The sequence below is a fragment of the Pecten maximus genome, chromosome 2, assembly GCF_902652985.1.
Source record: "Pecten maximus chromosome 2, xPecMax1.1, whole genome shotgun sequence".
Taxonomy (NCBI): Eukaryota; Metazoa; Mollusca; class Bivalvia; order Pectinida; family Pectinidae; genus Pecten; species Pecten maximus.
The window spans coordinates 48,138,529-48,156,215 of record NC_047016.1 but is presented as its reverse complement, the minus strand read 5'-3'; the positions used below and the strand labels follow the sequence as shown (position 1 = coordinate 48,156,215).

General features: G+C 37.7%; 1 protein-coding gene and 1 pseudogene across 1 annotated transcript; both read right to left on the bottom strand.

The window, feature by feature from the left end:
• Window positions 1–8,545: 8,545 nt before the first annotated feature.
• On the bottom strand, window positions 8,546–9,885 carry LOC117343458. The gene is made up of 3 exons (XM_033905817.1): window positions 9,795–9,885; window positions 8,806–9,323; window positions 8,546–8,590 (listed from the first exon to the last, which is right to left on the bottom strand). The coding sequence occupies exons 1-3, from the start codon at window positions 9,883–9,885 to the stop codon at window positions 8,546–8,548; spliced, it is 654 nt and encodes a 217-aa protein (XP_033761708.1).
• A 186-nt stretch (window positions 9,886–10,071) lies between these two features.
• LOC117322321 lies at window positions 10,072–12,050 on the bottom strand (annotated as a pseudogene).
• Window positions 12,051–17,687: the final 5,637 nt, after the last annotated feature.

The following is a 17,687-nucleotide window of genomic DNA, read 5'->3' as shown; positions in this document are numbered from 1 at the left end:
CATATGACTGAGAACATACATGTATTTTGATTAAGTTTCTAAAGCAAATATTGAAATGAGAAATGAGAAAAAAATTTGGAGGCTTCTTATAAACCTATTTTTGAAAGTAATATATACCAAACAAAGACAATCGAAATCCAATATGATCTAATAAGGAAATAAACTATAAATGTAGAAAAGTGTTTTGGTAGCAAAGCATGGTATAAGAAAGGGGGTACCATTTGTTTGTAAAATTGTTAAAATGTTGATTTCATTGATCGTCTACAGCAGCCATACTTATTTCTTAAATTACCAAAGCTTCAATTATGATGTAAATGTCATTTGTTAACTACAAAAGAACAAAATATAAATTAAATCACAAATATTGCCTTCTTCCCCTAAGAAATTGAGCCCCCCATGCTGTAATCGCTACCCTCGTAAATATTTGATGTGTTTCGCTACACATTTGCTCACCTGTTTTATACACCAGCTTTGCATTTTGGTTTTCCGGGATATCGTTTATTAGCAGCGATGAACAGTCTCTATCGTCAGTGAGTGTGTACGTTTCATTCAAACAGTGACAGCTTGATCCCTGTTTTAATATAGAAGTATCTGTATTTAAGATATCAATATAAAAAAAATGAAAACCAACCGTATTTCAGATACCGAACTAGAATATTCAAGATGCCAGAAAGGGGATTATTCTAGATATCAACACTGTGATTTACCCTGACATATGCAAAATAACAGACACATTATTTAAATCATTTTTTTTATTTGCCAATATCGATCTGCTATTTTCTACAGCTATTGATTAAATGAATATTTTGGGAGGTATCTGAATATTTAATTAAGGTGGCTGAGAATTTTATTAAATGTAAATTAATATATTATTTAAGTTTTTTTTTTCGTTTACTGGTGTGTACCTGTCCTGCAGGTAGGGCGTAAGAATTATACATGCTGTCCCTATCGCATTATCGTAGGAGGCGACTAAATTTGGGATCTTATCTTCTCTCTTCTTTCTGAACAACTTTCTTTTTCCTTTTCCCTTGAAAATTCCTCGCTTTTGGCCTTTAGTTGAGCGTTCGCCGCTGTGATGAAGGCTTTAGGTTCTGTCCCCTAGCCGAGACATACCAGAGACTTTAAAAATGGTAGTTGCCACAGCTTAGCGCTCGGCATATTAGGAGTGGGATGACTGGTTCGCCCGTTGTCAGTATAACGTGACCGGGTGGGATGTGCTGCTGGGTGTCTTCAGCAATATGCGCCAGTGAGGTAGCACTATAAAACGGCAAAAGTTCCGGCCTGTCACAAGGAGACTTAACACGAACATACCGCAGCCTCCCAAAACACACATACGCACTCGCCACACGCATGCATGTCGCACGCACGGGAGGCCGTCCTTAAATGACCTTAGCTGTTAATAGGACGTTAAACAAAATAAACCAAACCAAACTGTAGTTGGAACATGGTTCTAATATCTTTTTTTTTCACAATGAAACACTGATTACTTATACTTTACAGATTAGTGGTTACTATAAGAATAATGAAACCCTAGTTTTTATCCAGCTAAAAGGCTTTTTTGCAACAATAACACCTCTAAATACTCCAAATAGCTGTACAACAACATCAATCATTTAATCGATGTCAGAGCAATTTTATTAGGATCAATATAACATTGCGATTACGCTCGAAAACTTCCAGTACCAGTCGGAGTAAATACATGTAAATATATGGCCCAGCATTTGTTTGTTCAAGCATCCTTCTCTAAAATCATTGATTTTTTTTTTATCTTTTGAAAGTATAAGAATTTCAAGTAGGTAATTTTATTCATTTGTTTTTCTGTTTACAATTGCTTTCGAAGAAATAAATAGATAAAATTATTTATTCTTGAAAAAAACGAAGAAAAAACCAATTGAATCGAGCCATGGAGGGACATTGGGACATTCAAATGGAAAATTATGCAATGGAAAAGCACTCTTAGTAATGAATTTGTATTTTTGACTTAAGTTTGATTAATATGTAAGACATATGTATTCAAAATACAGACGACATTTTAGCATAACTTTAAAAAACTAATATCCTAATTTCCCCTTTATCTTAAAGAAATACTCATCTATAAAGTATCTATTTATCAGAATAAAGTAATCAACTCCACCATCAAGTGTTTATCTACAAGCATAAAAGGAATCTACTGCTATAAAAACTCATCTTCCCTAATCAAAAACCATGAAAGCCGATGAAATTACTGAGTGCGCTGTCTTCGAAGTACATCAAAAATAGTATCCATTGCCATTTTCAGTAATGATGGTTTAATTATACACCAAACCATCTTTAGATATCGATGATTAAATCAAGCTGTAATGGGCCTCTAATCATTGATTAGCCTTAATGAACGTTTGTGCAACGTCAAAATTTTGCTAATGACGTCATGACATTAAATAAAGGTTCAACGAAGGATTTTCATTATCTTTTAAGGAATGCCCGAACAACCGGCCCTGGTGTATTACTTTGGCTGGCCCCTGGGAACAGTGTAGTATAAGTAGCATGACTTCACAATACTTTTACTTTTGATAATAGGTAGACTGCTTTGGAAATTTTACGAGACCGTTACATCATAGACGTACTGATAAAGTTTGTTTTTTATATTCTCAAATGGGGTTTTTGTACCTACCCTGACAGCAATCGTGGTGGTCTTACACACACTCTGACAAGCCACAGAAATATATATTAAGTCCGAGAGCTTTTCGGAAGTCCGGTGAATGTCGCCGATATCACTAGTGCAACCTGTAATAGCAATCACCAAATCATATGGTACATTTGTATCGAAATATAAACTGTAGTTATAGTGACGGTATCCTTGTGTGGTTGTAATATAACATTAGGAATACATTGTTCATCACCGAACCGGTGCACACATGCGTAATGACTATTTTCGTTTCTATTTGGACTTGAATTAATGACATCTTTTTTTTCTTAGTATTTTTTTTTGTTTTTGTTTTTTGTTTGTACAGTCATAGACAAAACAGATTGACATTTTACGCGAAGCATGTATGAAAAAGAATGTCCATCCGTTTTTTTAACACATTACAGACGACAGCATGTTTCTATTTGAGGACGCGTATGCCATCAGCAATGTGCGGAACGGTGCTGACAGAGGCAAGTTGCGTTCTGCCGTCGACGCAAATGTCCCATTTTGATTAGATATAGACCTAGAAATCTATCATGGCTGTGGTATGGATCCATTATCGAGGCGAGAGTGTTTCTGATTACCCTTTTTATCTGTTAAACATTTTCATTACGGTGTTAGAAAAGTTCATTTTTATATGACGCAGTTCAACGTCAACTGTGCTGAGTTTTGAAATACAGGTAGTACATACCGCAGCCTCCCAAAACACACATAAGCACTCACCACACGCATGCATATCGCACGCACGGGAGGCCGTCCTTAAATGACCTTAGCTGTTAATAGGACGTTAAACAAAATCAAACCAAACCGAACCAAAATCCGTAAACAACGGACGGCGAACGTCATCGAAAACAGGCGTTTTAAAAATTTCCTGACAAATCTTGAGAACTGGTAGTGTTTAACACATGCGTATTCGATTCTAGAAATTTCATAGTATCTTATTCACAGTGGTTGAACAGTTGTTAAGCGCAAGAAGGAGATTTTTGGCAACGGATATTTTTTTTATTATGGTTATGTTTCATCGCAAGCGAGACCATCCTCCAGACTTTTTCTTGGTTGTCAACACCAGAGTGGAAATTGAAAGGTCCAGAATTTTATTGTGAGTAAAAATATAATCCACGGGAGACGAAGTGTATTAATAAGTCATACCACACCCTTTATATAAGAATAACTGGATTTAGATTCTGGTGAAAGTAAGTACCAATCGTAATAATGTCGTCATTGGCAATTATGGATTTGCGGTAGGCCTATGTTGGGCGCAATTGTTTTGAAAAACATCGCGGTAAAACTAAAATCGAAACAAAATGTTTCGTTTGTGCATACATTTGAACTTGATACACAGGTAGGTTAATGTAGAGTTCACCGACTTTATGTCCGAGGGATCCAGGCTCATTTCTTGGTTTATGCAGTTAAAATGTGTAATTTGGATTTCTTTGGAATAAATTATTAAAGTTGTAGATGTGCTTGCTAGTCTATTACTTTGGAAATTAACCTGAAACACTTTTAGTCCCCTTTGTTTCTTTTTGATCTGATCTTGATCAGATTCTAAATTCGTGGTTTAATGTATGCATGTTAAAATTATCCAAATAATAACGATTCGTTTGCAACGTGTGTTTTGATTGGATACGGACCATGTTATAATGTGCAATAGAACCATGATAAATCGTGTTAACCTACGCCCATCGCGATTAAGAAACGCCCCGTTTCTAATCGAAACAATATGGTGTCAAGTCGCCTCTTAGCGAAATTAACTCAGCAACCTTAATGATTAGATTAAGAAATACGCTCAGCGATATGATGAAGACAGTTTTCAGTGCCACATCCCTATATTACATCTACACCAACCATTGTGTTAGGACTACATCAATAACTGTTTTGTCGCACGCGGGAGTAGAGTCAAGGGCTATTATGAGAATTCCAGGTCACCGTAATGAGTCGTCACTGAAGCATTTTAATGCTGACATTTCGGAGTCGCAAAAATGGTAATACTCTGACATTCTCCAAACTAGAGCTGGTGTTAATCAGAAACCATCATGTCCGATTCAATTTCCTGAACAAACGTTCACCAACAAGCCCCATTCACGATCAGCTGGTTCGTCAGACTCAACAACAAAAGAACGAACTTGCCCTCAGCCGTCTGACGTCACTCAACCAAGTCAACTCATCTTTCATCAGAACACTCAAAAACTCACAGGACAATTTGCAATTCATAATTAGGCCTTCAATATCTATGATTACTATAGTTGAAATATTTATCTGTTAAGAAAGAATACTTTGTATTCACCAAAAGTTATTGTTCTTACAAGTTTTGTACTTCTAGTACCGTTATTTGTTAAATATGTCAGGGGGTACGGTAGTGCTAGGCCTATAACCACGTAGCAAACACATGAACAGAAAGTATTGTACATTACCAAATGGAATATATTTTGTTGAATGAATTAAACAAATATAGTAAATAGTGTTTTACAATCATTTATTGATTGAAACGTTCCTACTGTCCGTTTGTGGGCATCTAGCCAAGTAAAATCCGATATGAAATGGAACAAGTGCACAAAACTTCAGATAACGGTTTGGCCTATAGAAACACATCAACAATTATTTTGTCGAAACGTACATGTCGCTACGCATGCAGAGAACATCTAAATCTTCGGTAACAGAACTTTCACAACAATCCAAATACATCGCTTCGTCAACATACAGATCGAACTCTCGCGATTATGGGCGTGGGCAAATGACCTACTTTGAAAGCTTCTTTCTGATTGGTCAGTACGTAACAGTATGACACGTCACTAGCGGAAGTCACAGAGTACTTTACAGCGTACTTGTAGCGATATAAAACACCTATCAGTCTCAAGTTCAAACCAAATTCATGTTTTAATCGCCAGTTTAGCCTAAATATACACCAACTGAATTGTTACACGCTTGTAACAAAATGGCGATAATTTTGAGAAAAAGAATTATAATATCAGATTTGGCAACATATCAAGAAGTAACAAATCGGATGAGGTATGCTTCATTGTATAATATAATTACAACTACAACCAGGAATGTTCTAATTGTTTGCGGAGGTAAGTCACTCTGAGAAAGCAGTGATACGTATGAAGTCGTGCTGTCAATGGAAACCCATGTTTTCACCTTAAATTTACTTTCATTTAACATCATGTACTGGTACCGTAAAAACAAGCATACCTTGAGGTGCAATCTAGTTTGTGACCAAGGTCTTTTTGAAGAAAATGATCAGATGAAACAATGGATGCTTTTATAGATCTCGGAAAACATATCTATTTATAGAGCACGTTCAATAGAGTCAAGTGACATTGGAAGCCAACGAGAGTATCAAAGATAGGGCGCCTAATCATGTCTGTTAACATAACAAACAATTCTATATCAATTCCTCCACTTTGAAAGGAAAAGGTTATGTGAAGTAGCAAACACCAATAAGAATATCTATAATTCTAACTCAACCCTTACCTAAGATTTTTATATATAGAAAACCAAGTACTTATAGAATCATATATAACCATCTGTAACTCGTAGCACGTGTACCTCTGGGATGCCACGTGTGTCGGGCTGCTACCAAGTTTTTGCCCAGGGTTCGACTGCCGCTTTCGCTTGCAGATTCCAAATACAAATTTAATTATGAAGCCATAAACTATATTTAATGAACTGGTTAGAATGAAAAGAGACTCTTCATTATAAAGTTCAACAATGTATTAACATGTGTAAAAATAACAAAGTACCAAAAAATACCCGCGAGGCACCTTGGGAGTTTTACATCAATATACTTTTCTGAACATCTAGCCTAAATCATATGGCAACCATCGTTTTATCACTAATGCAATATTATAAGCGTGTCTGTTCTACCCCGAGTGACAAAAACGTGGCATGTCCGTTCAGAAAATACAGCATTTGCTAACCACCTGTCTTTTCTCCCTATCTACTTACGAGGTTTCCAACAACCATCCCTCGCCTTACCGATATAGAAACAGCACGAGAGGCAGAAATATTCACTAGCCACTCCACAAGTGTCTCAAAACGAAATAATTCCTTCAAGCAACAACCTGACTTTCGACTAGACACCGGCGCATGAGACTCAAGGTAAACAAAGTTCATCGAAATATTACAAATGAAAATGAAAATACATGTACGATAGTGGCAAATAATATCCAGCAGACAAGCTAATATGAAGTTAAGGTAAGGATGGGCGACGGTTTACTTAAGAAATAATTAACGATGATTCGTGTAGAGTTGCAGGATATACAACGAGGACGAGGATATTTTGCAATTAAATTAATGACGAAGGCCTGAGTTATCAATTAAAACTGCAAAATATCCGAGTCCGAGTTATATATCCTGCAACAATACAAGTGTCAATGTTGAATATTACTATTCTACCATGTGCTGTTTAGTTCTGAGATCTACCTCTTTCTAATAGAAAAATGGCAAAGAAACCCGTGGAAAAACTTGTAATTCAATTATTGAGTATTGCATTAGTTTGTTGATAAAATATACATTTCTTTACAGGCACTACAGTACTACAATCAAGAACATCTATCACATGGCATTGATTTTGAAAATTAAAAAAAAAAATAAATAAAAAGATGAAAAAAAAGCGGCCTTCGTAGTATTCGAACTCGCCTCTAGTTGAGTAGATAGTAACCCATTAGACCATTCGGCTATAGTAACCGTATTCCTCAGTAGTGAATATTAGATACATAACATTGTCACAGCTGTGACTCACGAACGAGTATTATTGACACGAGCGTGTATTATTGGCAAATAATACCCTGGTGACACTTGGGCGAAAAATTATGGACCCCACAGAAGTACGGGTCTGTTCTATACTCAGAACAGTAGCCACCACCTACATGTATCTAATAATAACCCAACACACAAATACTTTGCACGAGCCTGCCCGACAGCGATACCTGATATGGAGCAGCGCATTTATTCAAAATACATATTGATATAAATCACAATACTTGGGAATACATAATGTGACACAACACTTCAGCATACACACTGAGTACTACAAACTAATCTCAAATCATCCCGGATTAAAAACCAGAGAGAAAATTTAATCAGCCAAAAACTCTGGAAAACCGTGGGATGTTACCAACCTACTACTACAATTGCATCCAAAACTGCCTAAGCATTGGAAAATTTTGTTTAAATATACTTTGAAATTTTCTTGAGTAAAAAACGACCGTGCGCTGTGAAATCGCAGGCTAGAATGACCACTAACCTATACACCACGTGTATCCTAACTGGCTCACCCGTGCCCCATACAATTCACGTGCTTCACGCTCCCTTCTCATCAATATTCATAAACACCCTTACCCACGTAACAAACAGACATACATTTCCTGCTATTACTACGAAACGCATGAAATTTCCAGTCTGTTCTATACTCAGAACAGTAGCCACCACCTACATGTATCTAATAATAACCCAACACACAAATACTTTGCGTGAGCCTGCCCGACAGCGATACCTGATAGACATTCAAAGAACGGGCGATAAGTCCAGATAAACTGCTCTATTATATGAACGTCTGTGCCGGTACGCCTGCAATACCATATGAAGCTAAATTGAAAAATCTTGTTTAACCTAAAATAACAGTGCAATTAAAATCCTAACCTATAAATTACAACTGCAAACTCTGCGACACTTCCAGTCGTTTCTCAATGGAATCCTCAACGTATCCATCCTTTGATTTGTCACACTTCCAGCGACCATGACGTTTCCAACACCGCTCATTAATAGCAGATCTAGCGGCCATAGAAGCACCCAGCACGCATCGAATGCAAACCCAGATTCACTGTATTACCACATACCTCCTTCAACCTGGCAACGATTACCTCCCTTGCCCTAGAATAGCTAATAGGCTTGTTCTTGTATATGAGAGAACATCTCTTTCCAGACCTGAAACAAGGCTTAAACAAATATTCTGTACACGATACATCTACCTTTGCTTCTGAGATATACCGTTGCGACAAACTTACTGGACAAGCAGCTGTCCTACCTTTGGATATAATAACTGTACTACCCTTGCGATACTGATCAGTCTTTGACTTAGCGAGATACAATGAGATATAATTTTCAGTAAACTCAATATCTGAACATCTAAGGGAGCTAACCTCCTCAAATCGCAGAAAGCCTGCGAAAGATAAAACTATCATGACCAAATCTCTCAACACAAGCACGTCTGTGGAACTCTCATACTTCTCACATAATGCGATAATCTGATCAGAAGTTATAATGTCTTTTTTCACTAGTGGTAAACTGTTTTGCCTTTTGGCAGATTCTAACGAAGATATCACAAAACTGGTATTTGTTGGATCGTCAAAATTACACACTTTATGGGCCCACTTGATACCATAAAAAGCGGCCTGCACAGAATTAAATGAACAGCTTTTGTCTATCAACTTAGTGAGATAAAGCGCGACGTGTATGGGTGCTCCAGGCAATGCACATGCACCCTCCTCTGTAATGAACTTCTCCCATCTGCGGAATGCTCCAAAGTATTTAGAGTTTGTATTACTGCTCCTTGAACGTAGAAGATGTGTCACCATGTTCTCCCCCAGACGCTCCATCCCTTCGGTCACTGCTCCAGCTTTATGCAGCTCTGCTGTCACTGCCTCCCGAAGACTCAGACCTGTAATCAATAACACCAGCATTAACGTGCACTGCAACCAGCTGAAAAAACCACCTTCCTTTGGCCGAATATTCCATTATTTCCAAGGCCTCTTTTAATAATATCAGAATTAAACATTTTGTAATCTCTGACAAAGGAATAAAAACCAAACTTATCACAAACTAATGGCCAAAAAGGCGCTGATCTCCAAAATGGGATAATTAAAGTCCCTTTCGTCCCTATCAGCTTTTATTTTGTTAACCACTTTACATATCAAACGTGGGGGAGGTACCCATCAGTTTACCTCATCCTTCCAGGATTGTGCAAAAGCATCAACATCAAATGTACCTGGCTCCCACCATCTAGTATTAAATCTGGCACAATGTGCATTGTACCCGGTCGAAAACCGGTCCACAGTGTGTTTACCCCATTTTACATCTAGCATCTCAAAAATCCTATCAATACTCCAATCATCGCTATCTGTACATCTACCCAGCCTGTCTGCCTCGACATTATCTTTTCTACTCACCCAAACAGGATTGATGTCAATCTTACAAGCATTGCAACATTCGTGTATTTCCATAGCTACTTTCTGCAACACCAGATGCTTGCTGCCTTTCTCTATAATACTCACTACGTTCTTATTATCTGTGTACCATTGTACACTATGCCCTTCCAGGCTAGACTCGGAGGATTTCAACACTCTCCTTACAGTCTCTAACTCTCGCCAAGTGGAGCTTTTCTCTGCCTCAATGTCAGACCACTTAACCAGTACCTCTGAATCATCGCTTCCTACTATAAGCCTCCGTAGCCCTCACCGGAGGCATCCGAAAATACGGTGTATGTACATTCCAACATATCGTGAAACCTAATACCATTCAACTGCCTGATGGTTTTCACCCAGAATTCCATTTCTGACACTGCTGTCTCACTTACCACAACCGGTGCGTCCCATCCTGCACGTGCATTAATACATGCGAATAAACATCTGGTTTTCAACTGTGCTATTTTACCAATAGCTGTTTGTATAGATATAACCTGTCCTGCCAAACCTGCAAGCTGCCTAGCCGATATTAGCCTCTGAGGCCCTAGTTTCTCTCTAATACTGGAAATACTGCTCAATAGCTTATTGATTCTCTTTTCTGTTATGTAAACCTTGCCTTGCTCCATACGCCATTCCAGCCCTAACCAAATCAGATTAGTTTGAGGGATCCAATTGCATTTCTCCTGTGCGATCAAAAAGCCCAAACTATGCAGGTCCTCCTGCACCTTAAGACTAAACTGGATTGCTTGATCCAAGTCGCTAGCGCCACCCATACCGTCATCTAGAAACATGATAATTTTCTCACCTTGAGACCTCCGGTGCTTAACCAAAACTCTGGTGACTTTTGTGAAAATGTAGCCAGCAGTAGAAATACCAATAGGCAAAACATTGAAAGAAAAATATCTGGGACCATCTCCAAAATCCCATGCAAACCCTAAGTAAGATCTATGCTGATCAAAAATCTCAATATGATGATAAGCAGATTTAAGGTCAAATCCAAAAACAAAATCTCCTTGCTTGAACAAATCCTTCGCTAAACTTTGATCCTCATATTTAAACTTATATTTAAAAAGATGAGGGTTTATATGCCGACAGTCCAACACCAACCTTAACTTATCTCTGTTACCTGCAACTGTAAGAGGATTTACCACCCTAGGCCTCTCTGCCAACTCAGATATACAACCTTTCTCTAAGAGCTTGCCAATCTCTTCCTTAACAAACATACCATTATCCCTCGCCGACTTATTATTGGCCAACATTGCCTCATCTGGTAAAGTGAAAAAAGGTAGCTTATAACCGTCCTCAATAATATCCAACACTGCCTGATTTGCACCTACCTGTACCCACTTGTCATAAACCGCTCTCAATCGACCTACCGGGGAAATTATCCCCACGGGGGTATTCGTTCCCGTTTTACTATCATTATCAACCATAATACGTGTAGGTTTACACCTAGCGTTATGCTCAGTTTTATTTTCTCGTGCTTTGACATCATTCACATCAAATTTCATACTTATCTTTTCAACCTTGTCATCTGTCCTACGACCACCTTCTTTGCATTCGAACTCCCAATGCCCTGGTCTCCCACATTGGAAACACGTTCCCGGCCACTGGCGGCCACCACCTGACTGCTTCGTGTCCGTCGTGTTGCGTACTTCCGGTCCCGGCGAGTATTGGTGCGTTCGAAGATAGCTGACCTTGCTAGTCCTGTTGCGTAACTTGAACTTTCGATGAGCTCGGCCCTCCGCCTTAATCATTCTTTTTTCATCATCTGAATCATCGGCTAAAGTCCGCGTTTCGTATTCGGTAACTGTTCACCATCCCATTTCTGAACTATCGGCGAGTTTAATTAATTTCTGACGATGTTCCAGAATTTCTATACCTAAAGAAATCTTTTCCATAGCCTCGTCGTCGTTTTTGTCCTTTAGCGAAGCTTCGGCCTCCTTCAGAGTCTTGGAAATTTTAGTGTTAACTTTAAACTGCTCTTCGTTCCCCTTCCTGCTGAACTTATAAGCCTCCGTAGACATTAGCTCAATTTTTGCCACTTGAATGTCACTCAAAGTTTTTTGGTTTTCGGAAATATTTTGTTGAAATGCACACAATTTACTGTCAATTACTTGCTGCATGCGGTCCAATAACTCATTCTGCGAGTTTTTGAGTAGCTCGTATACCTGGTGCTGCTCCATGGTAAAACGACCGTGCGCTGTGAAATCGCAGGCTAGAATGACCACTAACCTATACACCACGTGTATCCTAACTGGCTCACCCGTGCCCCATACAATTCACGTGCTTCACGCTCCCTTCTCATCAATATTCATAAACACCCTTACCCACGTAACAAACAGACATACATTTCCTGCTATTACTACGAAACGCAGGAAATTTCCATATTTTGTATAACCGGATGTTACAATTTTCGGAATGAGTCAAAAAACGAGCAAGCGGAACGCAATTGCGATACACATCACTTCTAGATGTATTGCCTCTGCAATAAAGGCGCCTTACGAAATGTTTTGGGGAAATTGAAACAATCTCACCAATCAATCCACGCCACAACTTGTATCACTTGTCACCGCAAATCCAAAAACAAACAAACTCGACCTCAATGGTCATATCACATGTCATAACAAAAACATAAACAAAGCAAACCCAATCTAAAGCATCCATCGCATATGGAACAAAAAAAAAACCCAGTCATGTCTAAAAGGACTACATCCCCTTTCACTTCCTCAGCTAGAAAAAACGAGAAACATAGAGTATTCAAATTATCAAACAATTAATAAAACAACCCACTGCGAAAACACTGGCTACGCATGAAAAGCACACATGTACATTTTTCAGACCTGTACAAAAACTCATAAACAACCACAACTAATCTCAAATCCAAAACACCAACACCTCCGATGGCAGTGGTTAAAACAAAACACAAAACCACAAGGAAACCAATGTCGACATTAGTCAACACATTATAAAAACCGAATCCCCGTGATTTCGACAAAGATTTACCATTTCCAGGGATAAAAAAAAAACCAAAGATACATTTCCGGAAACAATATCGGTTACAACGCCAATATAAGAATAATATAAGCATTATTATTATAACTGGGCCAAACTAAAAACGCAGACACCCGAGGCATGATTCGTGGAATTTATTATTTATCTATTTAACAGTAAAAGTACACACTAACATACCTACGAAGGAATATAACTCCTACTCATTAAATACACAAGTTTATCCTTAGACAATCCTTAAATTTTCACGTAGCGTCTACACTGTATATCTATAAATGCTACAACATTCCTTGCCTTTATTCTAACACAGATTAAAGTTATCTTTCATTTAAATACTGAATGTTTCTTTCGTCAATTTCATGTTTATGATCTGCGAAGCAGTTCATGTCAAATTGGTTCCTGGAAATCGACCAAAGCAACATTCACTCCTTATATTTCAATTAACATGCATTTTTTCTAATTAATAAATTAATTAATTAAGGAAGTAATAGTCTTCATAAACGCGAACTTGTGCAAGTCTAAGGTTCGGTTAAAACAATTAGTCCGTCATTAGATGGCGACCAAACAGTATTATTTAAAATAAATACGGTTATGAAAACACATTTTTCATTTTAAAAAATATGCAAAATAATTGTCTTAATTTTCTTATTTTTTTGTATAAATATTTATTAATAATTTCACCAGCTGCGCAAAATAATTATGACTAGACTGTGTTCTTCTGTTGTCTCCCCGTTCGAATCAAATTGAACCGCCATCTTAACGAAAATATTACGGAGTTGGTTGTGACCTTGATACGAGCTGTTCAACTTATTAAAAAGGTGATCATTTATTTATCGAATGTTTGCCAATAGGTTTTTAAAATATTTTTCAGTTTTTTTTTCATTTCTACCGCAATACCCTGTGTTATTCAACTCTCAGACCATCAGTTAATCATTACAGCTGTTGATTAACAATCTGTTTATACCACACGTGGTATAAACTCTGTACGCATTTTGATTGGCTAACGCGGTGAACTTTGATCCAAGCTGCAATTGTTATTGACGTCATCAATAATCTAATGACGTCACATCACCGGGTCCCGGACGTCACCGGTACACTTTATTTGCATACGCTAAGTTATAGTTGGCCACGTTTCCCTTTGATTCAAGCCGATATTATTGTGGTAGAAATTATTTAAGAGAAACGATAACACAAACTTCAGGTGAATTTACGGACTAAAAGAGATTATATTGTTTTAGCACGATAACATTTTCTGTTAATCAAAATTTTAAATTTATATGGGATTTTTTTTTTCTTCTTCTAATGGGCTTAAGCTTGAATATCAAATTGGGTAGATATAGAGGTTACACAACGAGTGGTTATTGGATATGGAATTTATTTTTAAGTTATTTTTTAAAAGTTGCAAAAAACACCTATATATCTACCCAATTTGAAATTCAAGCTTAAGCCCATTAGAAAAAAAAATCCCCTATAAATTTTAAAATTTTGATTAACAGAAAATGTTATCGTGCTAAAACAATATAATCTCTTTTAGTCCGTAAATTCACCTGAAGTTTGTGTTATCGTTTCTCTGAAATATGACCCAAACTATATATTGAATATGACTTAAAGGTGTCACAAACTAAATAAACAAAAGAGTTTTACCATTTAGGCAACGAGACGGCCAGAGACCTACGAGGCCATCGCCCTCTTGTTTTATTTTTACGCAGCTGTATCAGCCGGTCAAAAGCGACGCTATCAACACCATTGTCTTTTTAACATTATGGGTTGATCACATAGAATAAATTTAAGCAGGCGATAATGCTTGATACATGCATTCAATTCTCTGTTTCAAGACAAAAACTTAATCGTCTTACCTACTATCGCAATGAGAGGGGACCACTTGTAAAATTCCCGTCCCACACATCGATAGTCTCCGACCTGTTGTAAACAATATCCTTCAATGTAGCAAGAGTTCCCTGGTAAAATCTCCTCTTGCAATATTCTCTGGCTTGATCTCTTGTTGTGTATAGATTAATGAACTTTGTTTTTACTACAGAGGCTGAAAATACAATGAAAAATATCGATACGATGTATACTTATTCAGGCTTTCAATATTTCTATAAAAAGCCCTTTTATTTTGACAATTAAACTACATAGTGCATCGTTTTCAAAAGTTGTAGAAGGTTAGGTATACATTAAAGTTCCATGGTTTTAAAATGCTGAGAATTATGTACTCACCACCATCATTAAAACTCGTTGGAGAGAAGTAAAGTCAAGAGGCATTGCCTAGACTGAGAAAACACGCCAGTTTTATACTTTGATTTATTGTAAACCAATCGGCAACGAAACTTCAGTAATCAATTATTAATATATTTCACTTACCTTCTATATAGGCTAGATTTACTGTTAGAACAAACACGAAAACGTTTATCACCTCCATTGTCAATCCGGCAAATATCATATCCGGACAGATGTAACAATTGATGACATACATATACTAGTATATAAATGCATCATTGCGGAAGAATACAAGTGTATTACATCCGGCAAATATACATTGGCGGGATAAGATAAAAAGTTGATTTCCGATAATCATTAATTTACATGGTGAGAGTTTCTCTATATTTGATCATAATGTATACATTTTGATACTTTTGTCCTACCACAGTCGGTATTTACGTGGACACCGTTAAAACAAGGGCACTCTACCCCGTTTCGTGGTCCAAATCAGTAGCATGTGCCAACCCCTCGCATCAGTCGCTGTTCTTACTCCCCTTAACAATGACCATGTCGGTGTTTATTGCTCTTTGATTGATATTATTCCACTTCTGATAAGGGTCCGTGTGAGTTGAGCGACGTTATACCGGATGTTGATTCGCTCCCTAACCCTCCTGTTTAGCTCGTCCCTCAAATGCTCGATTAGAGACATATTGGGACTGTATGGTGGTCAATCAAGAACTGGAACATTGTTTGGAGCCAGAAAGTCATCATAAACTCTAGCAACATGGTGCCGCTATTGTCCTGCTTTAGAGGAAGAACGTGTGGTCTCAAAACCTGAACCAATATCTGTTGTAAGATTACCATCGATAATCACGGGAGTTGTTTTTTCACGCCTTGAGATATCCCCGCACAAACTAAACAAACCTCCCCGGAATATCACTCACCATGACGCCGATAGACACGCTGTCGTCTATCTGACCTGTACAGCGAGACTCGTCAGTGAACAACACGCGTCTCCAATTGGCCAAACGAAACCGATCAGGTGCACGTGCAGGTATCCAAAGCATTTAACGATGGCGTCGCAAGTGTCGAACCGACATAACGACGTCGTGGCCTTAAATGAAACTCCTACAACCGATTCCTTACCGTTATTGAACACACCTGCCGACCATGAATGCCGAGAACTTCACGTGCTGCCTCTGAAGCCGTCTGAGGAGGTGGTGACGTATGCCTCTAACTTAACATCGCAATGCGTGGGCGTTCGCTCCTGGGATGGTCACTCAATCTCTCTCGGGATATTGTTGTATAATGTCACCATATTGCGGGGCTACATGGCGTTGTGAATGTCCCTACATTATAAGAGCAATAACCCTATATCTATCGACTTAATTCAATCGCGGCATTTTGTTGTACAAATCTCTTAGAAAAGAAATGTTGTGTTACTCATCTGTACTTTTCAACGCTCGATTTGTAATAGTTTACCGGCACGTAGGGTGGAAGAGTACAAAGGATGCTAGCTTTCTTGCTGAAAGCATGTAGCTTTAAGCGGGGTAACGGTCAACTAAATTTTTGCACTAAGGTAGCGCAGTGTGAAATCTAATTGAAAAAAAAACACAACCGAACTTGCGTTTCTTTGTGCCACTAGTATGGTATTGTGAGTTACCATATCTGCATATATCTACACAGGTTTACCCGACAATCTGATCACATATAATATATATTATATTGAATTATACAAAGTATATCAACTTGTAGTAGTCACAACTACCTGTACATATCCCGTCTATAAAGGTTTATCCGACATGGGGACATAACTTCACACTTACATGTACTTCTTCCGTCTGTAAAGGTTTACCTGTTCACCCCCGGCCTTTACGAGTTTACCAAACATTTGGAAATAACATGTTTCATCTCCTGTCGATACAAATTTATCAGAAGATAGGACTTATTATTATAAATCGTTTTTCAGGACTAAATATTGATAAAATGTCTGAGCTGATACACAATTGTGAACGACGCTAGATGGTCTTCAAGGTAAAACCTTGGCGACAATAATGATAAGATTGAATGTTCTTGTTTATAGTGTCAATAGAAGGTTGTTGCGCAAAACATAGTTTATGCTAATTGTACAATGGTATGCTTTTTGTCTAATCCATGCTATACGCAATCACATACATATTGGTTGAACGCAGCTATAATGAAAAAGTAACGGTAATCTAAGGGACACACAGGGAAATACATGCTCAACAGTATTAAATCATCAATATCATAAATCATAAATCTGCTCAATATCTGTATGATGCAACAGTGGCTTGTGGATGATGGATAAAACGTTTTAATAGGTATCAATAGGTGGCAGGCTTAGATCTTGAAATCACAACACATGATGAAATATTTCAATCACTACCACCCGGCTCTGGATAGGCATGCTATTGAAACTGCTTTATTGTAACTTTTTCTTATTTCTCCATTATTAGTTTTGTTTTGTTTTTGTTTCAATCCATTTATCTGTTCTAGATGGTAAAGTTATCAAGTAGCAATATTCATTAGCAAATAAAAAAAATGTTGAAAGGCTAAACATACGGTGATGTTGGCATGGTAAACTGTGACCATGTCAGTGTATGAAA

What these genes read in the sequence shown, in the direction of transcription:
- LOC117343458 (XM_033905817.1), bottom strand. Translation starts at nt 9,885, where the DNA reads ATGGAAATACACGAATGTTGCAATGCTTGTAAGATTGACATCAATCCT. An exon ending in TGTCGAGGCAGACAGGCTGG is followed by an intron (nt 9,324 to 9,794) that starts GTAGATGTACAG and finishes TATTGATTACAG; the next exon opens with GTCTGAGTCTTCGGGAGGCA. An exon ending in GCTTTCTGCGATTTGAGGAG is followed by an intron (nt 8,591 to 8,805) that starts GTTAGCTCCCTT and finishes GCCTTGTTTCAG; the next exon opens with GTCTGGAAAGAGATGTTCTC.